The sequence below is a fragment of the Mesoplodon mirus genome, assembly GCF_964341445.2.
Source record: "Mesoplodon mirus genome assembly, chromosome: 7".
NCBI classification, from domain to species: domain Eukaryota; kingdom Metazoa; phylum Chordata; class Mammalia; order Artiodactyla; family Ziphiidae; genus Mesoplodon; species Mesoplodon mirus.
Genome location: NC_138983.1, coordinates 7,155,066 through 7,171,184, shown reverse-complemented (window position 1 = coordinate 7,171,184; position 16,119 = coordinate 7,155,066). Strand labels below are relative to the sequence as shown.

At 61.4% G+C, this 16,119-nt stretch overlaps 1 protein-coding gene across 8 annotated transcripts; it reads left to right on the top strand.

Moving 5' to 3' along the window:
• Nucleotides 1-53: 53 nt before the first annotated feature.
• Nucleotides 54-16,006, top strand: EHBP1L1 (EH domain binding protein 1 like 1). Of its 8 annotated transcripts, none has more exons than XM_082629173.1 (20): nucleotides 55-576; nucleotides 2,972-3,029; nucleotides 3,247-3,342; nucleotides 3,699-3,752; nucleotides 3,832-4,010; nucleotides 4,089-4,228; nucleotides 4,777-4,845; nucleotides 4,933-5,095; nucleotides 5,263-6,007; nucleotides 7,022-7,198; nucleotides 7,655-7,812; nucleotides 7,906-7,954; nucleotides 8,390-9,040; nucleotides 13,404-13,449; nucleotides 13,570-13,625; nucleotides 13,722-13,845; nucleotides 14,134-14,233; nucleotides 15,091-15,164; nucleotides 15,248-15,362; nucleotides 15,483-16,006. In XM_082629173.1, the coding sequence occupies exons 1-20, from the start codon at nucleotides 473-475 to the stop codon at nucleotides 15,580-15,582; spliced, it is 3,258 nt and encodes a 1,085-aa protein (XP_082485299.1). In that variant the 5' UTR covers nucleotides 55-472; the 3' UTR covers nucleotides 15,583-16,006. The 8 variants fall into 8 exon arrangements, with proteins under 8 accessions (XP_082485297.1, XP_082485299.1, XP_082485298.1 ...); XM_082629172.1 differs by having other exon boundaries at nucleotides 7,016-7,198; XM_082629175.1 differs by having other exon boundaries at nucleotides 56-576; nucleotides 5,263-5,527.
• Nucleotides 16,007-16,119: the final 113 nt, after the last annotated feature.

The window sequence follows — 16,119 nt, the reverse complement described above, 5'->3', positions numbered from 1 at the left end:
GGCTCCCTGCCCCGGCCCGCGCGCCCCCTACCCGGCCCGCGCCTCCACACCGCCTCGGCGCACAACAAGCGGGCGCTGCGGTTCAGGCGCCCCCCTCGCCCCTCGCTCTCCCTCCCGCGCGAGGCCCCGGAAGCCGGGCCGTCCCGCCCCCGCCCCGGCCCCCGCCCCCCGCCGGAGCCCCGCCCGCCTTCCGACGGGGGTGCAGCTCCAGGAAACGGCGCGCTTGCCGCTCAGCGCTCAAGCGACACGACGCGCCCCAGACGACCCCGCCGACGCAGCCAGACCACCCAGCGGGCCCCAGTGGCGGCGGCGGCAAGAGCGGCCCCGGGTCCCGCGCCTCGGACCCCTCCCCACGGACGGGGCGGGCGGCGCCGATACGAGCCCGGAGGCCATGGGGACCTGGGCCAGGCTAGCGATCGCGGGCCAGCGGGAGCCCCGGGTCTGAGGAACGGGCGACGGAGGCGGCAGGGCCATGACCTCGGTGTGGAAGCGCTTGCAGCGCGTGGGCAAGCGGGCCGCCAAGTTCCAGTTTGTGGCCTGTTACCACGAGCTGGTGGTGGAGTGCACCAAGAAATGGTGAGTGGGAGGGAGGCCTGGGGGACTCCCCAGACTGGCTGGGACCCCATCCGGCCTTGGGGGCCTGAGAACCCTGCCCCCAGTCCAGTGACCAAAGAGGCCGCCTACCCCAGCTTAGGCCCTGGTGACCCAGGCACAGAGAAGTGCCATTGCAGCTTGTGACATCCCCAGAGTTGAGGCTGTGGGCAGCCTTTGGGGAGTGGAGGTCAGGACTTGCAGGCCTGAGGATCTGTCTGGGCCCACACTTGCCTCAGCTGCACTCAGGGCTGGGGGAAGGGAAGCCTCCTGGTTTTGGCCAGAGGGATGGTTCAAGGTGGCATCAGAAAAGGGAGCAAGTTTTGCCGGTCTTCGGGTGGAGGGGCTGGGACAGCAAACACCATGGCCCTAGTCCACCCCTTCCTCCGCTGCCTATTTGTTGAACCAGAGGAACCACCCGCCCCTTCAGCCGGAGTGGGCGCTGGGAGGCTGGATCCGTCTCCACAATATCCTTAAAAGGGGAAACTGAGCACTGGGACGGATGAGGAGGGAGGCGGGGAGCAGCTTAAAAGGGCCTGAGGACTTAGGAGGTTGTGGGTCGTGGAGGAGAGAGCCTGGGGAAGGCAAGGTAGTGGGGTTGGGGGAGAGGTAAGGGGGTGCAGGACCCCCCAGCTCAGACTGCCAAAGGACCCGGGGCATCTCATTCACATTCCCCCACCCGCAGCTGCCTGGGCCCCTGCGTCACACCCTAAATATACGTGCTTGCTAGTGTCAGCTTCCCTTGGCTGGATTAGGGCACAGCTGTGGGGGCCTCAGCCGCCAGGCGGGGCTAAATTTAGGCTCCCAAGTGAAAGCACAGGAAGGGACCAGGGGGTCCAAAGGGAGGGGAGTGAGCAGGAGGCCTGGGGTCCTTTGGGCAGCTGTCATATCCCTGATGTTGACTGGGCCAGCCAGAGGGTGGTTCACACCACTCAGCAAGGCCCAGAAAGGACGGGCTGGCTGGGGTAACACAGCACAGGGCTGGGACTTGAACTCTGGCCCCAGCATCCTGGGTGAAGACAGTGGGACGCTGGGCACGGTCCGGAGAGCTGGCTGAGGGTGTGGGCAGGGTCAACGTGTCTGAGTCAGAGGCGGCGGGCAGGGCCTCCTGGGTTTTTTTGCCTGGAGCCCCAGCTAGGAAGCTGCCTCTGCCCAGGTCAGAGCTCCCCAGGAGGGTGTGCCCAGCCTGAGTCAGGCTGCCTAGCCAGGCCCCGCCCTCCCTAGGCTCTCACTGTCTTCTTCCCCTTTCTGGGAAGTCCCCATGGCTGCCCTTAGCCATCGCCTGCAGTTTGGGGTCCAGGAGAGGCACTTGGCTCCAGGCTGGAGGGCTCTAGGCTCAGCTGTGTGCCCTTGCCTGGCCCCTAACCTCTCTGGGTCTCAGCATCCTCAGGGGCTGACAGGAGAGCCAGTTATCCTGGCTCAGCCTCCAGAGGGGCAATGAGCTGGGTGAACCTGAGCGTCCTGGCAAGGGACAGGGTACAGGCAAGGAGGGCTCTTATGTTGCCATCTGCCTGATGATCCTCTAACCATCCCCACCCTCCTGGGCAGCAGTTGACCCCTCCAACACAAAGGGGCCCTCTCCCTTCCAGGCCCAGCCACGTGTCTGGGACTCGGCCCCGAGCAGCTGACACTCTCCTCTCACTTTGTCTCTGTCTCCCCACATCTCTGCCTCTCCTCTGAGTCTGCCCTGGCATATGCTGTTTCGGCTTAGATGCCTCCTTCTAGAAGTTTTCCCTGGTGCCCCTTGCAGGAATCGGGGGCCCTGCAAAGCAAAGGGCTGGGCATGGAAGGTCCTGGGAGGGTATCGAATGACAAGCTGACCCTATGCCTCTCTGCCTACTTCCCAACCTCTGCCCTCCCCTCCCGACCTTACACCTACCTCCGTCCTGGGACCCTGGCACTTGCCATCCTCTCTGCCTGGAGCCTGCCTTCTCCAGACCCTCCTCACATGACCCATTCCCTGCCCCAGAGGGTCTTGCCTCTCCTTTGCTTGGCTCTGCCCCCAAATTGGGCTGGGGTAATAGTATGCACTCTACAAATATTTGTGAGTGAATGGACTTCTTTTACTCTTGAGTCTGTCTCTCTGTGTCTTTGAGTCTGTGTTTTTTGCAGGGTACTTGTTGTGTGTCTGTCTGTCTCTGTGTGTGCCTGTCTCTCTGTATGACTTTCTTCATACTTCCTGCTGACCCACAGGCCTTTGCCCTCTGGCCCAGGCCTCACCCTGCCTCAGCAGCCCCACCCTGCTCCCTGTGGCCCCAGATAAGGGGCTGTCTGGGCCCTGTCCTGGGGGAGGGGGATGTGGGCAGAAGGGAGACTGGAGGAGATAGAACGGCCGGGTGGGCCTGACTGAGTAGCCCCCTCTCCCCGCTCCGCCTCCCAGGCAACCGGATAAGCTGGTGGTAGTGTGGACCCGGCGGAACCGACGCATCTGCTCCAAGGTGAGGGAGGATGTCAACTGGGGGTCCAGGTTGGGGGTGGGGCCAATTGGGGTGGGGTGGGGTAAGTGGGTCAGGGCTGATGGGTGAGTGGAGTCAGGTTCAGGTTCAGATCAGAATCCATAGAAGGGAGAGAAAGATGGGGTCAAGGTTGGAGATAAGGGCAAGGGGTGAGGGGGAGAGTTAGGATTGCAGGGAGGACTCAGACTGCTCATTGTAGGCCCACAGCTGGCAGCCGGGCATCCAGAACCCATACCGGGGCACCGTGGTGTGGATGGTACCTGAGAATGTGGACATCTCTGTGACCTTATACAGGGTGAGTCTCTAGCCCTCCTGCACAGATGGGAATGAGCTGGTGATTGCAACCCTGGGCAGCCACAGGAGGCCCCTGGTGCATTATCCATCCAAATAGAAAAGAACAGAGGGGTGAGACCAAGAATCATGTCAGGGGGCCTATTCAGTGTGAGTGGCCCAGGAGGTCTCCTTGGAGGAGGTAGCATTTAGCCGCCACATGAAGAGAGCTGGGATCAGAAGCCGGGGAGCATACATGCCAGGAGGGCTCAACATGTGTGAAGGCCCCACACAATCACCTCCTGAGCCAGCACAGGCTCTTCTCCCTGCCCTGTCCCCACCACAGCAGGCTCTGTACTCACCGGTGCCCCCTTTTCCCAGGACCCACACGTGGACCAGTATGAGGCCAAAGAGTGGACGTTTGTTATTGAGAATGTGAGTGGCTGGGACGGGCTGGAGCCTGGGGTCTCGGGGACTCTGGGGCAGCACTGATGCTCCTTCTTCCTGCCCCCAGGAGTCCAAGGGGCAGCGGAAGGTGCTGGCCACGGCTGAGGTGGACCTGGCCCGCCATGCAGGGCCTGTGCCTGCCCAAGCCTCACTGCGGCTGCGGCTGAAGCCCAAGTCAGTGAAGGTGGTGCAGGCCGAGCTGAGCCTCACTCTCTCTGGGGTGCTGCTGCGGGAGGGCCGTGCCACGTGAGTGTCCAACTGCCCTCCTGGGCCCTAGTCTATAACCTCTGACCGTAGCCCTCACCCCTGATCTCTGACCCCCAGGGATGATGACATGCAGAGTCTTGCGAGCCTCATGAGCATGAAGCCTAGTGACGTGGGCAACTTGGAAGACTTTGCTGAGAGTGACGAGGAGGCTAATGGTCCAGGGGGCCCGGAGGCGCGGGCTCGTGTCCTCCAGCCAGGTGGGCTCACAGCTGTGGATTGAGATCACCAAGACCTAGGGAGGGTGGAGGATGACCCGGACCAAAATCCACTTGCTGTGTTGGGGCAGGGCCAGCTTGTGCACGCCCAGTGGTCGGAGCGCACTATTGCCAGGTGGTCCCAACCTGCCCAGCAGCCCTGATTGTCCTGCAGAATGGGTTTCCAGTATCTCCCTGTGCCCCTGGCCCTCTCCTCACCCCTGAGTTCGTGCCTGCTCACGTACCTGCCCCGGGTCCTTTTTACGCTGGGCCAAAAGCGCAGAGAGGGGCTGCAGTCCAGGCTCGCCACCCCTCACTACCCAACCTCGTCCCCACCTTTTGCTTGTTAAGGCTTTTTTTTTCCATCTGTCCTCGTTGGTCCCATCTCTCTTTTCCTCTGCACCTGTGGGCCTGTCTCTTCTCGTAGGCCGGGGCGGTTCCCTGAGGCTGGGGCGTTTCCCAGGTAGGCCCAGCATTCTAGTTGTGGGGAGGGGGTCAGACCTGCAGGGCCCTTCCCTGGGCTGACCCTGCCCCCAACGCCCCGCCCCCAGATACTTCTCGGGAGCTGAAGACACTCTGTGAGGAGGAGGAAGAGGGCCGATTTCGGCCCCAGCAGGCAGGTGAGGCCCAGGCTGGGGTTGGGACAGTGGAGACTGGACCTCCAGTCACAGGGCCCAGGCCTCAGCATCCCGCTTCCTTCCCCCCAGCTGCCAGCCCTTCTAGTGCCGAGGATACCAGCCCAGCCCCTGTGAGTGCCCCTGTGCCCCCAGCCAGGGCTTGCCGGGGCCAGGGGTCAGAACCAGCTCCTGGAGCAGGGGGCCAGGTGGGGCCCAAGGCCCCAAGGCCCCCCGGAACCCCACCAGAGACAAGGTGAGCTTTGGAGTCAGCCCCAGCCCCCCCTCCCCTGTCTACTCTTAAGAAGTTGCACACCCCTTGCCAACCTGCCTTTCCAGGGTCCCAGCAATCTGAGGGGGTTGGGCGCTGAGAGCGGGGGGCCAAACGAGCCCCTGCAACACACCCTCCTGCTCTCTCCTCAGGTCCTCAAGACAGCCAGGCCAGGACGCGGCCCCCAGCCCGGCCCCTCGGCTCCGGAAAGGCTCTGATGCCCCCTGGCCCCCAGTCCCCCAAGGGGGAGATGAGGCCCCCAACGCCTCAGGGGCTCCCCCAGCAGGCGTGAATTCTGCTGTGGAGACCCAGGCCTGGGCAAGCCCTCAGAAAGGGACAGAGGCCCAGGGAACCGGGCTGGGCCCAGGCACTGGGGACAGAGATTCCAGCAACTCTTTGGAAGGGCAGAAACCCAAGGTTGAGGAGGGGGGCATTGGGGACAGGCCAGAGGCTAGTGGGGTGGACACTGAGCATGGGTCAGGAGTCAGAGAGGTGAACAGTAAGAGGTCAGAGGTCAGAGCTGGGGAGGCTGAAGAGAGTTTAGAAGTTGGTCAGGTGGATGCTGAGCAGAGGTCAAAGGTGAGACACGTGGACACTAAGGGACCAGAGGCTACAGGGGTGACATCTGAGGCAAGATTCAAGGGAACTCCTGAGGCTCCTCCAAGGGGCTCTCAGGGGAGGACAGGGGTCAGGACCAGGGAAGAGGCTCCCACCATCCTGAGCCCACCCCCAGCAGAGCCAGCAGGGCAATCCAGGCATCTCAGTGACCTCAAGGGGGCCAGGGCTGCTGAGGGCCAGGAGAGAGAGGGTGCAGAGGTGAGGGGTGGAGCCCCTGGTGTTGGGGGGACAGGCCTGGAGCAGGGCCCCTCTGCTGGAGCAGCAAGCGCCAGGCCCCAGGTGAGCCAGTACCAGGGGACCCCACCAGCAGCTGACCAGGGGGTGATGTCCAGTGATATGAGGGTCTGGGAAGTAGAAACTGGGGATTTGAGGGTCCTGGGAACAGAAGCTGCGGTGACAGAATCAGAGTTATTGGGGACCCAGGAGACAGAAGTGGGTGGGTCAGGGTTCCCCGAGATAGAGACTGAGACAGCAGAAGTGGAAATATTGGGGACCCAGGAGACAGAGGCAGTGAGATCAGGGGTCCTGGAGTCAGAGGCTGCTGAGATGGCAGAGTCTGAGGAACTAGGGACCCAGAAAACAGAAGTGAGGGTTTTAGGGGCCCCAGGGGCAGAGGCCGGGATGGAAGAGTGTGAGGTACTGGGGACCCAGGAAACAGAGGCTGTGGGTACAGGAGTTCTGGGGACAAAGACTAGGATGTCAGAGATTGAGATACTACGGTTCCAGGAGATATCTGGGGGTTCACGGGTACTGAAGATAGAAGCTGAGATAACAGAATCTGAAATATTGGGGGCCCAGGAGACAGAGATGGGGTGTTCAGGGGTCTCAGAGACAAAATCTAAAATAACAGGGATGCAGGAGACAGAGTTAGGGGGTTCAGGGGCCCCAGGGACAGAGACTGAGACATTGGGGACCCAGGAGACAGAGGTGGAAGATTCACAGTTCTCAGGGCCAGAGGCTAGAATGGCAAAGGCTCAGGGTCTGGGGACTCAACAGACAGAAACTACAGTTTTAGAGGCTGAGAAGGCAAAGGCTCAGACTTCTGGGGTCCAGAAGGCAGAGACTGGACTCTGGGAGACCCTCAAATATGAGGCTTTAGGGGCCCCAGTCATAAAGCATGGAATTTTAGGGTCCCAGGGAGCAGAGGCAGAAACTACAGTTTTGAGGGGCCAGGAGGTGGAGGCTGGGATTTTGGGGGTTTCAGAGGCCATGGCTGGGGTTTGGGGGGCCAAGGAAGCAGAGACGGAGGTTTCAGGGGCTTCAGAGAACCAATCTGGTATTTTTGAGGCCCAGGAAGCAGAGGCTGGGGTCTCAGGAACCGAGAAGGGAAAAGAAGCTGAGGGAAACCTCCCAGAGGCCAGCCTGATTGAGGCGCAGGTGGCCAGTGGGGCAGGGGCTGGGCTGCCCAGGCCCTCGGGGGCCTCTTCCCCAGAGGAGCCTGAAGAGGACAGGAGGCTGCCGGGCAGCCAGGTAGGGATGGGGGCCGCCGAGGGCCCAGTCTGCTGCTTCCCACTAACCTGGGCTGAGCTAATGGCGGCTCTGCATGGACCCACCTGGCCAACTGGGGTGGGGTGGGACAGGCTCAGCTTCAAGGAGCCCCTCACCCCCTCCTCTCTCAGGGTGCCCTGGCTCCCCTGCCCTGTCTTCCCTGGGTTGCATGGAGCGGGACACCTCTAAAGCTGATTTTCTGGGCTGACCTTGAGGTGTGGCTGCTGGTGGCCTCTGATATTGCCTGGGGACCACTGACCTTTTAGGGGACCTTGGTAGATAACACTGGAGCTGGAAACCCTTTTGCCTGACCCTAAGGCCCTGGCCAGTGGTCCTTGGTGACTCCTGCAAACCCAGAGCTGGAGCTGTTTTGTGCCCAAGGGGCAGAGGGCACAAGTCCCACGTCCACATTCCCTAAGCCCATCCCTGTGTCCCCAGGCACCACCCGCCCCGGTCAGCTTCAGTCAGTCCCTGCTGGAGTGGTGCCAGGAAGTCACCACCGGCTACCGTGGCGTCCGCATCACCAACTTCACGACATCCTGGCGCAATGGCTTGGCCTTCTGTGCCATCCTGCACCGATTCTACCCGGACAAGATGTGAGCTGCCAGAGGGAGTGGAAATGAATGGGGGAGGCTGCCAGGAGGGGAGGGTGGTGTGAATCCAGCCTCTGATCAGCGCTCTCTCTGCAGCGACTTTGCCTCCCTGGACCCACTCAGCATCAAACAGAACAACAAGCAGGTGAGACTGGGGTGGGAGTGGTGCCTGGAGGGAAGGAGCATCCAGAGCCAGGCCTAAGCTAAGATTTGGGTTCCTTGTCCGTCTGTGTGTAGGAGAGGAATCTGTGGGCTTCATGGCCCCCGCTGTGGCTTTTGGAAGTTCTGCCACTTAGTTCCCTTTTAGTCTTGAAATTTTTCGTTTTCCTGAGATTAGCTTTGTTTTTTTTAAGCATATTTCCACCAGATGGTTTTTCCCAAAACCACCCCGTTTGGTGTGCAGTTGCTGGGTAACACAGGGGAGGGCCATGTTGCGAGATTTCCCCCAATAGGAAGGTGAAGGCGTTGTTGGCAAACCCAGGCGTGCCAGTCGCAGGGACCTCCTCATCGTTCCGGGGCGGGCCGGCAGCGTCGCTGGCTGACCCGTCGCCGCTGACCCGAACGAACGCACCGTCCCTAGGCCTTTGATGGCTTCGCGGCCCTGGGCGTGTCGAGGCTTCTGGAGCCGGCGGACATGGTGCTCCTGTCGGTGCCCGACAAGCTCATCGTCATGACGTACCTGTGCCAGATCCGCGCCTTCTGCACGGGGCAGGAGCTGCAGCTGGTGCAGCTGGAGGGCGACGGCGGCGCCGGCACGTACCGCGTGGCCAGCGCCCAGTCGAGCCCGCCCGACGAACTGGACGCCGGCGGCCTGGCGCAGCGGCTGCGCGAGCACTGGGCCGAGGCACCCCAGGAGCCCCAGGAGGTCGCGACCCGCGCGGACGGGACGGCCCCCGAGGCGGCCTCCAAGGACCGCGGGGCCGAGGCCGCCCAGGAGGCGCGCTCCGCGGAGGCCCCAGCCGACGGCCCTGGAGCCCGGGCGTCCGTGCCCCCGACAGAGGGGCTGCTGAACGGGATGGAGGCGCCGGGCGCCGCGGGCGGCGTGAGGCTGCGGCGGCCGTCGGTCAACGCGGAGGCCGGGCCCGTGCCCCCGCCCCGCGCGCACGGCTCCTTCTCCCACGTGCGCGACGCTGACCTGCTGAAGAAGAGGCGCTCGCGGCTGCGGAACAGCAGCTCCTTCTCCGGGGACGACCCGGACGCGGGAGCCGGGGGAGCTGCTGGAGCGGCGGCGGTGAGTGCCCGCCAGCGGCGCGGGGGTCGGGGGAGCAGGGCAGAGCAGGGGCGGGTCTTGAGGAGCCCCAAAGGCAGGGCTGACGCCCCAAAGGCAGGGCTGACGCGGGGCGGGGGGCGGTGGGTCCAGGGCAGCCGGCCTCTGCAAGATGCGGGGAGGCGTCTGATTTGAGGCACCGGTGCTGCGGAAGTCCCTCTCGAGGAGGAGGTAGCCCCGCCAACTCCTCTCAGCGGGGGCGCCAGTGCCCAGGCCGGCGGCCCGGCGCCATTTTTTTTTTTTTAATGAATTTATCTATTTATTTATTTTTGGCTGCGTTGGGTCTTTGTTGCTGCTCGTGGGAGCAGGGCGCGGGCTTCTCACTGCGGTGGCTTCTCTTGCTGCGGAGCACGGGCTTCAGTAGTTGTGGCTTGTGGGCTTAGTTGCTACGTGGCATGTGGGATCTTCCCGGACCTGGGCTCGAACCTGTGTGCCCTACGTTGGCAGGCGGATTCTCAACCACTGTGCCACCAGGGAAGTCCTGCCGCTGGCTTTTGCTGTCAGCCTTGGGATGCAGGCTAGTGCTCGGCAACCAGTTAGTGGAATCAAGCTGCAGCAGGAAGTTCCCAGAAGGTTCCGTGTAATCAGCGCTCTTTATGGACTGTAAAGTGGGTTGGGGCGTTTCTTTCCCTGCTGGTGGCGCGGGGTCTACCGGCAGCCACCACTTTCCTGTAAGCTGGGAACAGGGTTTCTATACTCAAGGGAGCTCTCCAGGGCCTTCCAACCCCAAGATACTCTGACTTGGATCCTTAACTCCAGACACTGGAAACCAGTTTCCTCTCTTCTCTGATAATGGAAAGTTGGAGATGGGAGACTCTGCTGGGTGCCCATGTTCCCCCATCCCTTGCAGGTCTCAGGTCAGCCTCCCAGGGTGTCTCATGGTCAATACACTGAAGAGGAGATGGTTCCAGAGAGGGCAGGGATTTGCTCAAGGACTCACAGCCACTGAAGTCCCGGCCATGGGCTTTCCAGCAGCACCGTCCTGGACAGCAGGGGCAGCTCTGTCAGGCTGCTTCAAGCCTTCAGCTGCCCAGGGATGACCCCTAAGTTCTAAGGAAAAGAGGGAATAAAGTGGGAGAGGCTTTTTGGAAGAAGCAGCCACTTGAGCCAGGCTGATAAGATGGGAAGCTTTTCCCAGGTGAAGAATCGGAGGGCTGGTTCTCAAGAGGTGGGACCTCACAAGTAAAAATGTAGCAGCAGGAAAGCTCAGGTCTCATTTAGGGAGCTGCCAGTCACCTCCCTTAAGGTCCGCAGGCGGTGATGAGGCTGTCCTGGAGAGCAGGACCCCTGAGTGCAGGGTCAGAGGTGCAGCATTGAGCCTATGAATGAGAAACAGGAAGGGCATCAGAGGCACCCATAGGAGCTGTGCTATCCTGGCCTGTGTTGGCCTCTGGCCAAAGCCACCTTAATGTGTCTCAATGGCTTTTTATATCTTAAAACAGCAGGCTCCATCTTTCTGGGCCCAAGTCCCAGCGTCTGGTCCTTCCAAACCAGGCCCCCCACCAACCCTTGTCCCACAGGAGATATATGACCCATGGGGCTGGAGGGGATGCTTCCTCATTGGCCACTCCCATCCCCCATTCCCCATGCGTACAGTAGGAGGAGGTAGGGCCTGCCCCTGGCTTTGCGAGCTCCCAGAGACCTGGATGGGATGAGGTCAGTCACCTTGAAGCTGGGGCAGGGCTGAAGCAATGCCATGAGGAGGGCAGGGTGCCTCTGGTGTGGCCCAGCAAGGCTTCCTGGAGGAGGGGCCACACATGAGGGTGTAGAAAGGGGAATTTGGGTCAGACATGAGGAAGCGTTGGAATTCCCATCAAAGCTGCCATGAGTAAGCTTAGTTGCTGCTGAGGTTGGGGTTTCTCTACTCTCCTGCATCCGCCTGCCCTATTGGTTGAGCACTTGCTTTATGCCTGGTCTGCCCCCTCCACCCCTCAGCAACTGCTCCTTCTAGGAAGGAACAGTTACCCCCTTTTGCAAGAGGGAATGTTGAGGCTCAGGGATATGAAAAGGTAAAGGGAGTTAATACTGGTGTGAACCCCGGTTCTGACACTGAACTCTAAAATGGCGCCCTCTACTGGGCCCAGCACTATGAACTGGCTGTGTGACCTTGGATGAGCCACTTAATCTCTCTGTGCTCTTTTCCTGAGGATGAGAAGTAAAGACATGAAAGTTTTTTGCAAAGTGGCATTGAGGTACTCCTGCGGGGTGTTGTCAAAAGAGGGGAACTGTGAGGGACTTCCCTGGCGGTCCAGTGGTTAAGAATCTGCACTTCCACTGCAGGGGGCCCGGGTTCGATCCCTGATCAGGGAACTAAGATCCCACATACCGCACGGTGCAGCCACAACAAACAAACAAACAAACAAGCAAACAACAAAAAAGAGGGGTACCCCAACCTGATTGTACTCTATTAAAAAAATTTTTTTTAAAAAGGGGGGACTGTGTTTTTCCCCAGATGTCTTTCTGGAGCCCTGCAACCCCAAGGGGCTTGTATGTCCTTTACATACAAGGACACAGGCCCAGTGGGTGTGACTGGGCCAGAGGCAAACAGCAAATTGGTGGCCAAGCTTGGGAACAAACTTTTGGATTAGACAGCCCTAGGCCTGGGCCGGGCCCTGTTTGAGTGTCATTTCTGATCCTCTGTTTCCTCATCTGTAAAGTAGGGATGGTAACCTTCCCCGCCTCACAGTGTTCTTGGGAAAACTAAATGAGTCGATGCACGTACAGCACCCAACACACACAAATAGATGCTTAATGCATATCAGCCATTACAGCTAACCGGAGCGCCCTGAGTGCGTTCTCTGGACCCCAACCTGTCTGCAGGGGCTGCTGCTGCTTAGGGAGGCAGGGGTAACCAACAGCTGTGACGGGGGAGGCCCTGGGGGCTAGGGTGGGAGTCGGGGAGGCCTCAGGAGGCCTGAAAGTTAGGGAGGGAGGAAGAAAGCCCTGTGAAGGGGCCCCTGGAGGGGGTGGGGCTGAGCTGGGTCAGGAAGGTCGAGTTGGCATCCAGCTGCCCAAGACAGAGGCCGCTCCAGGCTGAGGAAACAATTTGGGGAAGCGAAAGTCCACCACTGGGGCCGGAGGGTGGCATCCGGGTGGGACTCGGGCAGTAGGAGTTGGGGCTGGAGCTGCCACCAGGCCGTGGCAACGAGGCCGGGGGCTGAGAGGGGGTGTGAAGAGTGACACCACTGGGGGTGAAGGTTTAGGGAGACCCTTCAGTTGTGGCTTGAGGGTGAAGTCAGCAGGCAGGGCATGTGGGGAGGCTGGTGAAGAGGCCGCCACCTACCCAGGCCAGAGAGGAGGGCCTCTGAGCAGGGGACGTCCAGGGCTGCCTCTCAGAGTTGCAGGGTGGGGGTGGCTCAACACTTTCTCCCCACCTGGTGACCTGGAAAGGTGGCCAGAGCAGGAGCCATCAAGGGGGCCTGGCTATCAGCTGAGCTGAAGCTTGGGGGCCCCCAGGGCTGACAGTGCCAGCAAGTTGCCAGGGGCGGGGCACATGAGGGGCCAGCACTGCCCTTCCGGACTGAAATTGGTAGGTGCAGCTGCCTGTTCTGTTCCAAGTGTTATTGGGCGAGCACAGCATTCTCTAGGTGTGGGGACTGAGAAGGTGGGAGGGTGCCCCGTTCGGCCAGGAGGTGGAGGTACTGGTGGCCACATCAGCTCAGCTCAGTGTCACTGTGTGGGGCCCTGGCCATGATGGAGATGCTAGCACTAGGTGACAGAGTCTGAGGTGGCCTGAGGGGGCTTCATGGGGGAGGGGGCAGAAGGGGGAAGGAAAGGCCCCAGCTGGGCCCCTCACAGCCTTTCACCCCCGACTCACAAAAGCCCTGTGAGGGGGCTTCCCTGGTGGCGCAGTGGTTGAGAGTCCGCCTGCCGATGCAGGGGACACGGGTTCGTGCCCCGGTCTGGGAAGATCCCACATGCCGCGGAGCGGCTGGGCCCGTGAGCCGTGGCCGCTGAGCCTGCGCGTCCGGAGCCTGTGCTCCGCAACGGGAGAGGCCACAGCAGTGAGAGGCCCGCGTACCGCAAAAAAAACAAAACAAAACAAAACAAAAAAACGCCCTGTGAGGCCCCAGGAACGAGGACTGCGAGGCTCAGCCAGTGGGAGGGGACTGGCCCAGGACCACAGGGCCAGGGGTGGTGAAGGCCTTTGCTCTAGGAGGCACTTCCCCAGAAGGGATGGGGGTGGAGTTCTGTGCATGCAGGACCTTGAAGCTGCAGGGCCTGGAACTGAGGTCCCCCCCTCCCCTGTGTGAGTGGGGCTCCGGCTGGCCCCAGGCCGGGCTGTTGGGGAGCCCGTCCAAGCCCTTACTGGCCTCCTCCTCCACAGGAAGTCGTGAGCCCTGACCCCAGCCCTGCCCCACAGCAGGCCCCTGGTGAGTAGTTTTGAAGGGGTGGCGACTCAGCTGAACTCAGGCTGCTCACAGATCCTGAGCTGGCGACCTTCTGGGGACAGGTGTCAGTTGGGGGTGCCTTAGCCTGATATCTGTCCACAGGTGGGACTCCCCCATCAGAGGAGCTACCCCCAAGCCCAGCGGAGGAGGCCGGGCTGGTAAGGAGGGCTGACGTGGGAGGAGTGATGGGTGGGCTTCCTAGGCAGGGCCTGGGCTCAGCCCACCCTGTCCCTTGCCCCCGCTTTCCACCCCAGCAACGGTTCCAGGACACAAGTCAGTATGTGTGCGCAGAGCTACAGGCCCTGGAGCAGGAACAGAGGCAGATAGATGGGCGGGCGGCCGAGGTGGAGACGCAGCTGAGGAGCCTCATGGAGTCAGGTGGGATGGGCATCTGGAGTCCACACCCCAGCACGTGCCACCACGGCTACCCCACCCTGCAGCTCTTTCTGACCCTGGGAGGAGTGGGAGGAGACAAGGCTGGGGTCATCGTCCCCATTTACCGCCGGGCACCCTGAGGCCCCCAGCCGGGAAGCAGCTTGCTGGAGGCGCACAGCTCAGGTTTCCGAGATGCCACAAGGGAGCAGACACCATCCCCCCGCCCCCAGCCTCCCTGCTGCTGACACAGGGGTCAGTGGCAGGCCTGGTGACTGCCCTGGCCCGATCCAGGTGCCAACAGGCTGCAGGAGGAGGTACTGATCCAGGAGTGGTTCACACTGGTCAACAAGAAGAACGCTCTCATCCGGAGGCAGGACCAGCTGCAGCTGCTGTGAGTGCGGGTCCTTCCCTGTCCAGGCCCCACCCCTGCCCACCCAGGGCTGGCAGAGCAGATGGGATCTTAACTACTTTAATTAGAACTGTTCACTGCTTTCTTCTTCCTCTGAATTTTTTTTTTAAGAAATTGCTCAACCATCTTAATTTTTTCCCTGATTTCCTGTATAAAGTGTATACTTCTTAAATTGGTACTATTTTTATGAATGAGAAAATCGAGGCCCAAAGAAAAATGTGGCAGGTCAGTGCTGAGTGCCCCAGTTTGACCCTGTTCCTTTACAGGAAGGAACACTGAGCCTTAGAGACAGCTGAGCTGGGTTCCTGAGTGGGCTCAGAAGCAATTCTCGGGCTTCATGGCCTTTATAGTCCTGCATGGTGGAGGTGGTTTTGCCTCCCTTTTACATCTTGGGTCATTTTTCAGAATAATTTTAGTCTAATACTTGCTGTTTATGAATAATATCCATCTAAATAATCCTTCTGGGTTGTTTCTTATTTGTTAAAAAGGGGGTGGGATGAGGGGAGGAGACAATATAAACACCCAGCAGCTGGGGAACAGTTGAAACAAAAGAGGGACTTCCCTAGCAGTCCAGTGGTTAGGACTCCGTGCTTCCACTGCAGCGGGCCGGGCTGGGGTTTGATCCCTGTTGAGGGAACTAAGATCCCGCATGCCGCCCAAAAAACAAAAACAGAAGAGATGATTCCAAGCCGGGACTAGGGTATAGCTCTGACCTCGGTCCAGCCATCTATGGGAACTGGTGATGAGGGGGCGGGGGCGGGGGGGGTGCCAGGGAGCGGTCCGAACCCTGGGCGCTCCCTGCCATTCCTCTCTCCCTGACCTGTCATCCCACCCCCCAGCATCGAAGAGCAGGACTTGGAGCGGAGGTTCGAGCTGCTGAGCCGGGAGCTACGGGCCATGTTGGCCATTGAAGGTGGGAGATGGGGCCCCGGAGGCCGGGGACCAGGACCGGGCAGGGGCTGGCGCCTCCTGACCCTCAGCCTCCTCTGCCCTCAGACTGGCTGAAAACGGCCGCGCAGCAGCACCGGGAGCAGCTCCTGTTGGAGGAGCTGGTGTCGCTGGTGAACCAGCGTGACGAGCTGGTCCGGAACCTGGACCAGAAGGAGCGGACGTGAGTGGGGCCGGGATGCACTGGGGCCGGGGCTCTCGGAGGCGTGCTCGGTCTGGACCCCGGGGGCGGCCTGCCTGTGGGGCTCGACTCTGGGGCTGACTTGAACCCGTTCCCTCCCAGCGCCCTGGAGGAGGACGAGCGCCTGGAGCGCGGCCTGGAGCAGCGGCGCCGCAAGCTGAGCCGGCAGCTGAGCCGGCGCGAACGCTGTGTGCTGAGCTGAGGCCGCGAGGGCCCGGACGTCTTCGCCCCTCCCGGTCCGTCCAGACCTCAGCTTTTCTCCCCGTCGCGCCCGGTCGCCGCTTCGGGCCTGCGCTCCGGAGGACCGGACCCTCCCCGATGCCGCTCGTGGCCAGTAGGGGCCGTCGTCACCCTTTACCAGGAGGGGACGCGCGGCCCTTCAGGCCCCGACGGACAGGGGCGGTTGGGCGGCCGCGCCGCCCGGTCGTATTTATTAGTCCGTGTGAGTGTGTGTGCGTGTGTTCGTGGTGGGCTGGGGGGTCCCAGGCGCGCCCCCCCAGAACCCCTCCCCGAGGGCAGGACCCGACCGGCCAGCACCGCGGGAGAGGGACGGCTCGTGAACTGCCGCGTCCCCGCCCTCCCCCTTCTTCCTGTTCCTCGGGAGCAATAAAGTTAGAAAAGGCCAAGCCAGTGCTCCGGGGCTTTCTCAGGACGACTGGGGCTTTCAATAGACGGAAGGGGGTGGGGTCTCGGCGGATAAGGTTGTCTGCGATCCTTACTGGGGCTGTGTGGAGCTGAG